Raw genomic sequence first — 13543 nt, 5'->3', positions numbered from 1 at the left:
CTGAGGAAGAAACACATTATTGCTGCATAGTTTCTGCACCTTTGAAAAGGCTGAGAGTGATGTATCCAATGGTTAAACAGTTCTTCTACCCTTTCTCCCAAAGAATGATTTTGGAAACTGCCCATGGACAAGAGCCGCTCTGTGGGAACCTAGGGAGTCCAACAGAGAAGTTCCCTCACACCTCTGGCACAAAATCCCCAAGACCAAATGTGTTGAAGAGAAATTCTATACGACTATGAGTCAGGAAGCAGCTAAGAGAGTGGCAGTTGGGGTCTTGGAAGCAGCCAAAAGCACTTGGATCCTACTAAATACACCGCAAACGCAGGGGGACTGCCCATGCTTTGCCTGTGGATTCCCTCATCTGATCCGTGGGCATCCGGCATCCTACTGCTCTGCATGCCTCACCTGTACACCCAGACCCATTTCGTGGCTGGCTCCCTGCGCTGTGAGAGCGCATTTCTGAAGGTGGCTAGTAAGCATGTGCAGAGCCGGCTGAATCTGTGGCACTGGGAGAAGGCATGCACACTTGAGCAAGCAGCACAACCCAAGGGAAAGGAAATGGGAGGCAGTCCGTGCTTGGTCTGGCTTTGCAGGATCAAGAGGAGACATATCATCCCAAAAAGCACCATACCCCGCAAGGGAACAAGTAGGAGCAGGTATATCCATAGAGAAGGCCTGAGAAAGCCTCAGAATCCCCAATAAAGCTGATAGAAGGTATTGCTTGCCTGAAGCCAGTAAGACTTGATAACGTGACTGTGCCTACTAATGCGAACACAATGCCAGACATCAAGGAACAGGAAAAATCAAGGACAGAACACTATTGAAGGAACACCATAATTTTCCAGTAACTGACCCCAAAGAAAGGATATCTGAGATTTGCTTGTTAAAGAGTTCAAAATAGTTGTTTAGGGGGCGCCTGGATGGCTCAGTCAGTTAATCATCTGCCTTCAGCTCTGGCCATGACCTGACCCCAGGGGTCCTAGGATCAGCGTCTGACTCTGCTCAGCGGGGACCCTGCTTCTCCCTTTCCCTATGCCCGCTGCTTTGCCTACTTATGTTGTCAAATAAATAAATAATCTTACCCTACTTATATTAAAATTTATCATTAATTTCTTAGATTTAACAGTGAAATCTAATTATGTACAAAATAAACCTGTAACTCTAAGAGACACACATACTTATTTCTGGATGACATGTGATCCCTAGGCTTTGCTTTAAAATCACCTAGAGGGGGAGGGCAATAATTAGAGATAAAACTGGCCATTTGTTGGTAACCATTCAAGCTAGGTGATGGGTACACAGAATTTTTATTATACTCTTTACGTGTGGTTCAAAAATTACACAAGAAAAGTTTTTTGAAATTGTGTAAATAAAGGAGAACATACAGATAAATTTCAGCACATCCAGGGGCTTGAGACTCTTCTCTCATTCACTCTAGTGTCTGGTATAGATAAGGTGGTCAGTTTAATAACATGAAACAAAACAAAACAGAAAAAAACCAATCAGCCTGAAGCCCCTCTTACTGGTCAAGGTATTAATTCCCACCACAGCTTCATGCCCCATCACCTGGCTCTTTTACACATACGCAGTCTTACACTTTTCCAACGAGTATTTATTATTAGTTAAGCCATGATTCAGAATCCCAGGGTGGGGATCACCATGCATCCAGGTCCCCCTTCACCACCCTGGGAGAAGGACGGAGGACAGAGGAGAGGTGGGCAGAGCCAGTTCAGATCTTCCCAGGAAATGTGCCTTCTGCCCGGCGGTCATCCCAGGCTGACACCTGAGGAAAAACAATCAGTGTTACTTCTTTCCTCTGTGGGGAAACCAGACGGGTGAACCCTGTCTTCCTAACTTTGCCCACCTGTTCAGATGGTCAACAAGGAAGGCCAGTACTGCCATTGTTCCAGGAGCGAGAGAATCGGCAGTGACCCAGAAAGAGAAGAATCACTGTTAACTGACACACTGAGGGGGTAGGGCATTGGAGGGGGCGAGTAACAAGCAGAAAAGTCCCACATTCACTATAGGGCTGTCCTTAGGGAGATGCAGGACTGTACAGAGATTCAAGAGTGTAGCTGTACCCTGCTTCGGGAACCCCCGAGTCAACACTCAATGATGTCTGGCAGAACAGAGGAAAGAAGAAATACCAGGCAGCTGTGAGGGGAAAAAAAGGCTGATCTATGCTCCAGCACAAATGGATCTCCAAGATGTACAGTCAAGTGCAAAAAGATGCAAAACTGAATAGAGAGTATAATCCTACTGCTCATCACTGATGTGTGCACACATATAAACAATGATGGGAAAGCCCGTATCCAACCATTAACACTCCCCAGAAGTAACACTCGGCAACTTGTGGACCCTCCTACAGGCAGCCAGAAGCATATCCATTTAGACACACCCACTCATATTTACATGCATACATTAGAGGCAGTAGACAAAAGCATGGATAAGGAAAACTGACTCTGCATCCCCGCCCCACCACTTCCTAGCTCTACGACCTTGGGCAAATTCCTCAACCTTTCAGGGCCCGAGTTTTCAATTGTGTAAAATACGAATAGTGAAAATGGTATCCATCTCATCCCATTTTTTTAGCACGTTTGTCCTTATAGGATAGAAAATCCTTACAAAGTAGCTGGCTCACAGTTAAGTGTCTATTCACACACACATATACATAGGCACACATGCACACACACATCATGGATTTGCTCTACTCTGAAAAACATGTATACAAGCTGGGCCATACTATGTAGCTGGTCCTGCAACTGCCTTTCCCCCAAGTCTTAGAGCTCCTTCTGTATTCAGTCACAGAGATCAAGATAAGTGTACCACCATTTAACTTGGGCTGTTTCTGAATGTTCCTCATTACAAACAACTCTGCTATGGACACGTCCTTGGACACAAGCTTATCTTCATAGAACGTCTATATGTAAAACTGCCACATCTGGAGAGGTTTTTTTTTCCATTTTGAAAGATCTTGCCAAAATGACATCAATTTATAGAACCACTAACATTTAGCACAGTCAACCTTCATAATTCTTGCACCAGACTGCAAGGTAAAAATAAGCATCTCTCTGTTGTTTTAAGCTGTCTTGTCCTGATGACTTCAATGCGGATGGACATCTTTTCATGGCTGGATTCCTCTGGAGTCCCTAGCACTGGAATGGTACTGTCCACAGTCCAGAGTTTTCTGTGTGCATTTCTCATTCGCTGGGTTTATCTCTCTATCTCTTTTTAAAGAGTCAGGCTGCTCTGATCCATATTTCCCTTTGCCCAATAATCCCACTTCATGGGGTGGAAGCTCAGGAAACCATTCCAATAGAGGGGAAAACATTTCCTGCAATGGAATTGTACACTGAAGTGTCACTTAAAAATTTTTTTAAAAAGGGGCGCCCATGTGGCTCAGTCAGTTAATCCTCTGACTCTTGGTCATGACCACAGGGTCCTGGGATCAAGCCCTTTATCAGGTCCCCTGGTGGGAGCTCAGCATGGAGTCAGCTTCTCCTTCTCCTGCTGGTGTTCTCTCTCAAAATAAGTAAATAAATAAATAAAAATCTTTAAAAAGATTTTTTAATTCTTACTTCACCAAGTTTTTGAAATAAAGAAGCCAGGGCAGCCAGTACAAAGGGGACTGCAGAATACATTTGTAAGCCCTAACAATGGGGACACTGCAGGCACTGGAGGGTAGGAACCACACAATCTGATCCTTCCAAGACAAGGGCGGCCTAGGTCCTGGAGAATGGGGTGTAGGGCAGCACTGGGACTAGAGGCATGCTTGCTGGCACCCTGCCCAGCACGCACCCGATGTGGGCTCTGAAGCTGGAGCCTCAGATGTTATGTACTTACAACATCAGGTTACTCAAGATCACCCAGGGACAAGGGGAAATCCCGGAGGGGCACAGGGCACTTAAAGACACTTGAGACAGTGTGGCCAGAGAGGGGGGAGGAAAACCAGGCAAGCTGAGGGAGACTGCATTAAGGCAGTTTGTTCTCAAGAAATAAGCTCCAAAGGCACATATCAAGGATGCTTCAAATATACTGAAAAAAATCAGATCATCATCTCTATCAGAAGGAAATAAGCTAAATAAAAGCACATGGAAGTTACTAAAGCAAGTAAGGCAGGCCTATATGCATTATCGTAAGAAAGGCTCCATGACACACTGGTAAGTCAAAGTAGTCAAAAACTATACAGTATGTCCCACCCATACACAGCTCCACAGATTTCTGTATGATTTATACAGAGAAAAAAGGTAATGAGCTAGAAGTAGTTACCTTGGGGAAGGGGGGCTGGGAAGCCCAAAAGGGCTCCTACGTTTATTTTGCTATACTGCTTACATTTTTCTTTAAAAGACTTACTTATCTGAAAGAAAGAAAGAGTAAGAGAGCCTGCTTAAATGGGAGGGGGGGCGGAGAGGAAGAGAAAGATCTCCAGCAGATTTCCTGCTGAGCACATGTCTGGACTCCCATCTCATAACCCTGAGATCATGCCCTGCCCGAAATTGAGAGTCGGATGCTGAACTAACTGAGCCACCCAGGAGCCCTTGTTTTTTGTTTTTTAAATGAGCACTATGACTTGTACTGTATCATATCTCTAAGACACAGGATTTTTCATTTTAACAACTCTGAAATTAGCATACTGGTTACATTCACTTCTGGCATTTTAAAAAAAAGATCTGACCATCTCTCCATGTTTCTTGAAGCCAATAGGATCTTTGCTTTGATGAAACAGTACAAAGTTAAACACAAATTCTTCATTTGAAAAAGTGTATGGCAGAGAGTATAAAATGGTGACAAAAGGTCTGGTCCGATCAGGGCTAAATAGATTAATTGTCTTAGTGGGTCTGTGTCTTTTAGAGACACTGAAGTAGGTAGGGATGAAAAGATATGCTTGGGATTTGCTTCAGAACACTTCAGCAAAGAAGAAAAGGTGACAGATGAAGGGAATGCAGAAAAATCTTGAAACTATTCAATTTGGGTAGTGGGTATAATTGGGGGGGGGTCACTGGATTATTCTATTTTTATGTATAATCTGAAAATGTGCATAATAAAAAGGCACAGAATTGCACAAGATGGTGAGCCCCAGAGGGGCAGGGAGCTGGCACTGTGTATGTATTTATGGGGTGTATGGGCGAGATGGATGTAGCAAGGAGAGGGCCCTGGTTGTCCTGGGTGACAGCCCTGCTTGGTTGAGAGTACCAGTGAAAAGAGGGAAGGGAGGCAATTCCAGAAGGAGGACAAGGCCGAGTCCCATGGACAGCGCAATGCCCGTCCTCCCTCTGCCTCTCCCAGATGAGGCTCCACCAAGCTAACATACTCCTCTGCTGAGACCCCACTCCCATGTCTCAGGGCCCCAGGAGGCAGCACGTACCCAGGATATGGGGCAGAGGGACTTGTACACACGCCGGTACCATTCGCACACGGAGACATCGCCCCCTTTAGCAGTCATTGCCTTCTGACAGCGGTGGAAGTCTGCAGAGAAAGCAGGTCAGGGTCAGCCAGGGCCAAGGGCCGAAACACGTTTTTTGATCAAATCTCACAGAAATCATCTTTACTTCACAACCAATTATATACACACATACAACTACAAAATAAGTGTCACAAGGAATGTCTATGCCTACAGATGTACTGAAAAGGGCTGGACAGGCCTCCCTAAGTTGATTTTGCAACCCGTAAACAACTACTGTTTGACTTAAAAATTCTGCGGTCTGGAATGAGGGGGCAACATGAGGGGCATGTGTGGGGATTATGGAAGTCCAAAACCAGGGCAAAGGAAGGGGAAGATATCTTGGGGCTAAGATGCAGGCATCCTATAGAGGAGGACAGGAGGGAGATAATCTGATTTTTTAACGTAGGCAATTAATTAAAAAAAAAATTACTCTAGGTATTCCACTCCTGGGCACGCTCCCTACACAGAAAAGCATTTGCCTGGATGGAACATTTTTAGCATCCTCATTCGTAAAAGCCCCAAACTGGAAAGCACACAAGTGTCTGGGAATAAATTATGGAAAACTACATGCACTGAAAAGGAGCAAACTACATGCCATAGCAAGGATGAATCTTTCAAGCTGCTGAATGAAGAAATCCAAACAAAAGAGAATATATATAGTAACTGTTAAGTTCATCAAGAGGCAAACCTAAAAGCAGTGATAAAACCAAAATGCGATTGCCTTCAATTGGCAGGGTAACACCTCTAGGGCGGAGAGTATGATGTTGTGTTTAAGACAGGGCATGTGGTAGGCAAGCAAGCTCCGAATGCTGAAAGGATCTAAATTTCTATCCAGGTTATGGGATCCACTTAAGTATTACTCATTTAGCTATACTATGATTTATGTATTTCTTATACATATGTTAACATGTCTCATACACAAATAAATCTTAAAAACAAAAAAAATCAAAGGAACCGGTTTGTGACCCTGGCCCAGACCTTGGATCTTAAACACAGCTGTGATGAGGGGCATGGATACTGCAAGGTAGGACGTCCAGACCAAGAGAGGCCTGGGATGTATAGATCCCCTAGACAAGTAGGCTTAAGCACCTTGAAATGTGGGACTAGGAAAAGGTTCTGCATCCCTTCCCAACCCCAAGCCCTGCTTACCCAGGTAGTTCTGCCAGCAGTTCCTGGTCTGGTTCTGGTTGGGGAAGCGGCTGTCAAAAGGGGCAGTCTGGTAGTTCTTGATTTTGGTCTTGATGTCTTCTGCCATGGTGCTGACTCTTGGAGGCAAAGAGAATGGATGCTGGCAAACATTCTAGGGGACCCGGGCATGGGGATGTCAGCCCACCCAGACACAGGAAAATGGAGTAGGTAAACGTGAGCAAGCTACATCTTTCTCCCTCTCAACATATACACACAGAGGTGAAGTGTGGGGCAAATCCACACTTCTAAGTGTGGCAGTTACAGCAGGGCTCGGTGGAAGGGGGTAAGTATCTACTTAGTAAAATCAGGCCTTATTCATCCCAAAATAACACCAGCTAACATTCACTGAGGGCCTAGTCTGGGCCAAGCACTGGTCTATACTTTACTCCTGCAGGCACTCGAAAAGGTAGGAACTATTGCTATCACTGTTTCACAGACAAGGGAGAGGGTGTCTAAGTGACTTCCCAAGGTCATACAAGTGAAGGAGGGGCAGGAATCGTTGACAGAACCTACACCACAGAGGTTCTTCATCTCTGTGGTGCCATCAACTCCTCAGGGGTCTAATGACCATCCCTCAGAATATTTTCAAATGCATTAAAAAAACTGCAGAGGATCACAAAGAACAACAGTTGTACGCAGCTGAGGATTTCCTGACTACCACAATTCTGAAGTACTGTAAGTGAATGAATTCTGTGACATCTGCAACCATAATGCGATATAAGACGACCTATAATTTTTAAAAAAGATTTTATTTATTTATTTGACAGAGATCACAAGTAGGCAGAGAGGCAGGTTGGGGGGGGGGGATGGCGGGAAGCAGGCTCCCTTGCTGAGCAGAGAGCCTGATATGGGACCAGATCCCAGGATCATGACCTGAGCTGAAGGCAGAGGCTTTAACCCACTGAGCCACCCAGGCACCCCTGACCTGTGATTTTTGATTGCTGACAAAGTCACAGATGATGCTATTTCTAAGGTCATTGCCTCAATTTCTACCTGAAGGAAATGCTACATTTCAATTACAGATTAAGAAAAACACACATCTATTTTTTTTCCCCATTCAGGTCCTAGCCACACCTTGCATTCTATTGATTTTGCAGACCCAGAGTTAAAAACCTGTTATAAAGTCTTTTAGGAGGTGACACGCAGCAGTTTTCGCCAGGGTATGTGAAACTGCCTCTATCCCAGAGGACTCGAGGAGTAACGGGGTTACAAAGAAGCAAGCAGGCCAGTGTTAAATTTAAGAGATCCAACATAGTGGCGGAGATATGGGGCACCACAGCGGAGTCTGTGGTGTGGTCTGTAGAGGGGCGTGGAAAGGGGGACCCAAAAGATTTGTTCGGAGTTGTTTAGGGCGGAGCGGGGTGGGAGGAAGGGTGGTTCAGGGAGGACTCTGAGGCCCCTCCAACGCCCAAGCAGGAAGGAGGACCAGACACCACGGAGCCAAGCTGCGGCCCGGGCAAGCCACGGGAGGCCAAGCCTGCGGCCTGGTGACTGAGGGCACTACAGTCCGAACTACAGGATCCAAACCCTGAACACTCGCTAAGTAGCTTAATACCGCGGAGCTTCAGTTGCTCCTCTGTCAAAAAGGGACCGTTACACGCCCTACCTCATAGGGCTGGAGGGAAGACGAAATGAATTAATAAAGTCACTTGAACTGTTACCTGGCATTAAGGAAGAGCTTCATAATCGTTAGCCAGAAGACTACTAACAGGACAGAACCCCAGGGACCGGGAAGGCCGGACGCCGCGGGCCAGAAACTCATTTCATTCTCGGGAAAACCACGGTCCGGTTCCTCAGTTCCCCAGGATAGGATCCCAGCTTCCCAAGCCCTCGACACTTACCTAAACACACCACAGCAGCACCTCGGAGCTCAATGTGACCCTCAGCAAAGACGCCAGAGTCGGACCGGAAGCGGAATTAAGACCGGCCGGAAGCGGGGTGAGGCGGCGTAAACCCGAGTCTTCCGCGTGGGTAGAGCGCCCTCGGAGGCCGTCCGCGCAGCCATTAAGGCCACGCCCATCCGGGAGAATTCTGAACCCCTATTGGGCTGAATGCCTGTTCATTATCACTCTCGGCCCAATCGTGAACTTGCGCGGCACTTCGAAGGTCCCGGGTGGGGCTTGAGACCCTTGGTTACAGATTCTCATCACTTCAGGGTTTTTACGTGCGGGAAGGAGTTCTGGTTCTTGGGGCTAAATGCAGAGGGGGCCTGGGGAAAATATCCCAGCAGAAGTATCCTTATTCATGCAAGAGTTACTTATTGAACGCTTACAGTGTGCCACATACTTCTGTAATTCCTGGGGAAGCATCATTGAATAAAATACAAGAATCCTTACACTCTTTATGCTTATTAGGTGATCAGTTGTTAGGGGTTTGAAATCGAACCAGTTGTTCTCCCACGGTCATTTGCCGCATTATGATGAATACCCAGATTCCACCTCCCTGTTCATTATCTTCTTTCCCCAAGCCTCAGAAGGCACAAATTAACACAGATTTGGGTTCCTGAGGACTCAAACCGAAGACCTGCATCACAGAGAGGAGAGGTTAAGAATAAAAGCTTGGGTCTGGCAGAGGTTAAGAAGAAAAGCTTAGGTCTGGCAGAAATTTGTTCATCTCAGAAAGTGACACATCTATGCTTCCGGTCACAGAGTTTGCTCTCTCATACCCCACAGTTGATCTATCAAAAAATCGTGTTGGCTCTGTCTTAGCAATATATCCAGAATTTTCTCCGACATCTGGTTCAACCCACAGGCACCTCTAGCCTGGGCTATTGCAGTAGAGCACTCCCTAGCCTCCTGGTTTCCCCACTGCTCTCCACAATTGTCCACTCAGCCAGAGGGACCCTGTTAACACCTCAGTGAGATCACTTCCCTTTGGCCTAGAACCCTCTCCCTTGGTCTTGTCTGACTCAGTCAAAAGCCAAAGTCCTTACAAATGACCTGCATAATTTGGGCTCTCTCTCTCTTTTTAGATTTTATTTATTTATTTGACAGAGAGGGAGAGATCACAAGTAGGCAGAGCAGCAGGCAGAGAGAGGGAAAAGCAGGCTCCCCACTGAGCAGAGAGCCCAATTCGGGGCTCAATCCCAGGACCCTGAGATCATGACCTGAGCCGAAGGCAGGGATCCAACCCACTGAGCCACCCAGGTGCCCCAGTTTGGTCTCTCTTATACCCTCATTTCCTATCCTTCTTCTCTTTACTCTCACTGCTCCAACCACATTGGCCTCATCCTGCTTAAACTTGCAGGCTGACTTTCCTCTAAGGGCCTTTGCACTTACTGTCCCCTTGATCTGCCATGCTCTTTCTAAAGCTGGCTCCCTCCCTCACCTCTTTCAGGTCACCTCCTTGGTTAGTCCGTCCCAGACCAGATATTTAAAATGTGCATCTGGTCAGTCCATAGGAGGACCATTCTTTAGGGGCTCAGTGGTTCCCAGAAAGCATTAAGCTCTCCTTGGGGTCTAGATTAGAGTTCTATCTCCTTCAGCTTGGAGTGGGAAGATAGTAGGTGGTTTGGGGGATCAAACCCTAGGCCAAATTCCTTAATGGTCCCAAGCACTGAAAGGACGCACATAAACTGTTTTTGTTTGTTTGTTTGTTTTGAGTCTTGAATGTTTTGGAGTCTTCAGGAGGGACACGGTAGGTAAACTAGAAAGTTAGTGATTGGGTTTGATTCCTTTGCAAGTCCCAGAACAGGCAGGCACACAGTAGGCCCTGTAGGGACTGAGATGATTCCTTTGAAAGTCCCATCACACAGTGACCACACAAGTAGGTCCCCTAAGGGTCTGAGTGTGTCTTCGGATCACACGGGGTGTGTGTGTGTGTGTGATGTGAGTGTGGTGGTGCACATTTAGGGTACCTAGCGGGTTTAGTCAGTATCCATGGGAAGAATGCAGGCAGCACTCACGACTAGTTTGATAGGATAGTTTTATTGGATCGTTTCTCCCGGTCCAACCCGGGTGCAGTCCGGATAGGCCAGGCCGGGCACGCGGCCCCCGAAACGGTAAGTGTACTTGCGCCCACCGCTCTTGCGCACGATGTCCCGGCGGTAGTAGTAGCGTAGACCTCGGCTCAGTTTCTCGTAGTTCATGCCCGGTTTCCTTTTGCGCTCACCCCACAGCCGCGCCACCTAGGACAGAGGCCGGGCTTAGTCTGAAAGGGCAGGAGTGAGTGGGGCTCGGCAACTGACGCGAGGGGCGGGGGGCGCGGTTTCGGGTAGGTTCTGGACGCCAGTTAGTCGCGGTAACTCCCGGCAGGGGGAGAGGAGTACGAGTTGGGGGCGGGGCCAACTACTAGGTAAACAGAATGGTCGGGCCAAATGGAACGGGCGGAGACCGGGGCGGGACTCTGCGCGTCTGGGAGGCTCCCTCACCTCTCTGGGGTCACACAGCTGGAACTCGCGGCTGTTGCCAGTCCAGCGGATGCAGTTGCTACGCTCGCTGTCTCGGAGCAGCTCCAGGAGGAACTGCCACAGCTGAATGGGACCTGCGGAGGGCAGGCAGGTGAACACACAGGTTTCCTAGCCCCAGACCATGTCTCTTCAATGACCCAGCGGTCCGGCCTCCCTCGCTTCGAAGGTTCAAGGGTCCAGATCTTACCAATTTAGGACCCAGAAGTCCAGATCCCCTCCTCCTCGGGGCCCAAAGAGTCCAGATCGCTCCATATAAGGAACCCAAGAATCGGCCTCAGGGACCCACGCAGCCGGGGTCCCCATCTCGGAAACTTAGAGGAGATTGGCTGCCACACCTTGGTGACCCAGGCGTCCAGACCCTCACCTCTTTCCTCTCACCTAACCCAGGAACCTAGGCTCTAGTCTCTTGCTCCCTGTTGTACTACCGTGTCTCAGTCCTCTCCCCCATCAGGACCCACGGTCTTAAGAGCCTCTCTCTGCTCTTAGGTAAGTAAGCCCCACACCTTCACTCTCAGGTTTCGGTCCCGCCCCTGCGCGCCTACGCCCCGCCTCACTAGATTCCGGTCCTACCGACGCTCTCACCTCGATGATTATTTTTGGGGTAACAAGCCAAGGTTACGCCGCCCGACTGCTGGCTTGGTTCGGAGGACGTGGTGAGATCTGAAGTCTGGTACCCTTTTGAAGTGGTCGTGCAGTCCGTATGCAGCTCCGAGACCCAGGAGGTGGTACAGTCTGAGCCCACAGGCCCATCCCACGAAATGGTAGAGTCCGCGCTCGGCTCCCCGCGGAGGTCCTTGCCCCAGTAGGTAGGGCGGTCGAGGCCAATAGAACAGTCCCAGTTGGTGGAGCTGGCGGCGGCCTGGGCGCTGGGCCACGAGCTGGTCCCTCCCGGGGAGGTGGTACAGTTCTGGCCCGCAGCCGCCTCCACACCAGCGAAGGGGGCGGGGCTCAGTCCGGGAGGGGCGGGGCCCAGGGCCTGGGAGACGCCCCTCCAAGGGTCCGAGCTACTGCAAGCCAAGTCCGTCCAGTCTCCCGACCACGGAAGAGCCTGAGGGGCGGGCTCTGTGAGAAGTAAGAGACCCCGTGTGAGGGGTGCCCAGGTGTCCCGGTTCCCGGTCCCCTCAGGGGTTCTTGGAGTCTAAGCTCTCAGCCCTGGCGCCCTGGGATCCCGGATCTAGGCTATGCCATCTCGAGGGCAGAGGGATTCCCGTCTTAGCCCTGTTCCTCTTAAAGATCAAGGAGTTTAAACCTCTAGCTACGGTGGAGGACCCCAGTCCCCTCCTTACCCAGCCTCTGCACGCATACTCACCCGCTCCCCATGGAGCTTCTGGGTGCGGTAACGCGGAGCCCCAGTCCGGCTGTGGGAGCCCTGCGATGGGTAATGAAGGGACAGAGTTTAGGGAAGGGTGTGAGCAACGACTAGAGACGCCCCCTCGACCCCAGCAGTCTTTATTTGTCAGGGGCTGAGTTATTCCCCCTAGTTCCTACACACTCACACCTAGAAGGCCTCGTCCTCTTTCAGCCTCAGGACTCAGCCGCCAGCCCTCTCCCCATTCAGCCTAGGCACGCCCCCTTCCTCCCTCAGGTCCTGGAGCTCAGCCTCTCACCTTCCTCAGCTCCCTGGAGTCCCAGCCCACAGCCTCCTTTCCAGCGTGCCTCCGCTGACAGCGTGTCTCCTGGGAGCGCCAGTTCGGGGAAATAAAAGCCGAGTTCAGCTCCTTCTGCAGGCAATGAGGCGGTTAGGGCCAGGTCGGAGTCAACGGAGGCCCCCACCTGTGCACCCTCCCCACACAGGGACTCAGTCCCCCAGCCTACCCAGGCCTGACAGTCTGTTTCCTGGGGGCACTTCCTGTGGAGGCGCTTCAGACCAGTTCCAGAAATCCATGGATGCTCTTTGTGAATGTTCTGGGCAGAGAGGAAAAAGGGGCAAGGGTTGAGCTGGGGACACTTAGGGACCCTGGAGTCTGGGATCCAACCCTTGCTTCCCTCAGACCCAGGAGTCCAGGCCTTTTGCTCCCTGCTTCCCGAGGACCCTGGAATCTTGGCTTCCCGTGTCTTTCTCAGACTAGGAGTAAGAGACCTCAGCCCTCTCCCTCCTCTGACCCAGGAGTCCGGGCCCCCAGACCTCCAGTCCCCAGTTCATGGCTCACCTCTGGCGGGTTTCTCTGTCCCCAGCCAGGGGTCTCAGCCCCATTTCATACCATGTTCCCCCTCCCCTGGGGAGCCTGGGCAGGGGGGAATTTTCCGAGACGTCAGAGCCGGGGGTCGCAGCCGGGTCGAGTTGCAGGGCCGGGGGGCGGGGCCAAGCCCCCCACCCCCTGCCCCGCACACACCTCAGGGATGGCCGCCTGCCTCCTGATAGCTACAGCTGTCGGGCTGCAGGGGTGGCTAGGACTTAGACAGGAGTTTGGGGAACGGCAGGCTGTGAGAGAACCGGTGTCCGAAGGCGTGTTTACGGGGTGATGGGGATGGAGCGTGGCGCGGAGAGGGGTTGGTGGACAGGT

The 13543-nt window shown here is 49.9% G+C and overlaps 2 protein-coding genes across 5 annotated transcripts; both read right to left on the bottom strand.

Annotated features, from left to right (window-relative positions):
* Positions 1-1591: 1591 nt before the first annotated feature.
* Positions 1592-8579, bottom strand: LOC122911559 (cytochrome c oxidase subunit 6B1). Its single transcript, XM_044256343.1, has 4 exons — positions 8473-8579; positions 6593-6708; positions 5366-5466; positions 1592-1783 (listed from the first exon to the last, which is right to left on the bottom strand). The coding sequence occupies exons 2-4, from the start codon at positions 6696-6698 to the stop codon at positions 1730-1732; spliced, it is 261 nt and encodes an 86-aa protein (XP_044112278.1). The 5' UTR covers positions 6699-6708; positions 8473-8579; the 3' UTR covers positions 1592-1729.
* A 1968-nt stretch (positions 8580-10547) lies between these two features.
* On the bottom strand, positions 10548-12924 carry ETV2 (ETS variant transcription factor 2). Of its 4 annotated transcripts, none has more exons than XM_044260453.1 (6): positions 12855-12924; positions 12647-12760; positions 12349-12408; positions 11622-12101; positions 11001-11113; positions 10548-10757 (listed from the first exon to the last, which is right to left on the bottom strand). In XM_044260453.1, exons 1-6 carry the CDS (start codon positions 12922-12924, stop codon positions 10557-10559), a joined length of 1038 nt encoding a protein of 345 aa, XP_044116388.1. In that variant the 3' UTR covers positions 10548-10556. The 4 variants fall into 4 exon arrangements, with proteins under 4 accessions (XP_044116388.1, XP_044116390.1, XP_044116389.1 ...); XM_044260455.1 differs by having other exon boundaries at positions 12349-12414; positions 12671-12760; XM_044260454.1 differs by having other exon boundaries at positions 12349-12426; positions 12680-12760.
* Between the last annotated feature and the right edge of the window lie 619 nt (positions 12925-13543).

The sequence above is a fragment of the Neovison vison genome, chromosome 7 (genome assembly GCF_020171115.1).
Source record: "Neovison vison isolate M4711 chromosome 7, ASM_NN_V1, whole genome shotgun sequence".
NCBI classification, from domain to species: Eukaryota; Metazoa; Chordata; class Mammalia; order Carnivora; family Mustelidae; genus Neogale; species Neogale vison.
This window is presented reverse-complemented; position numbering and strand designations above follow the sequence as displayed.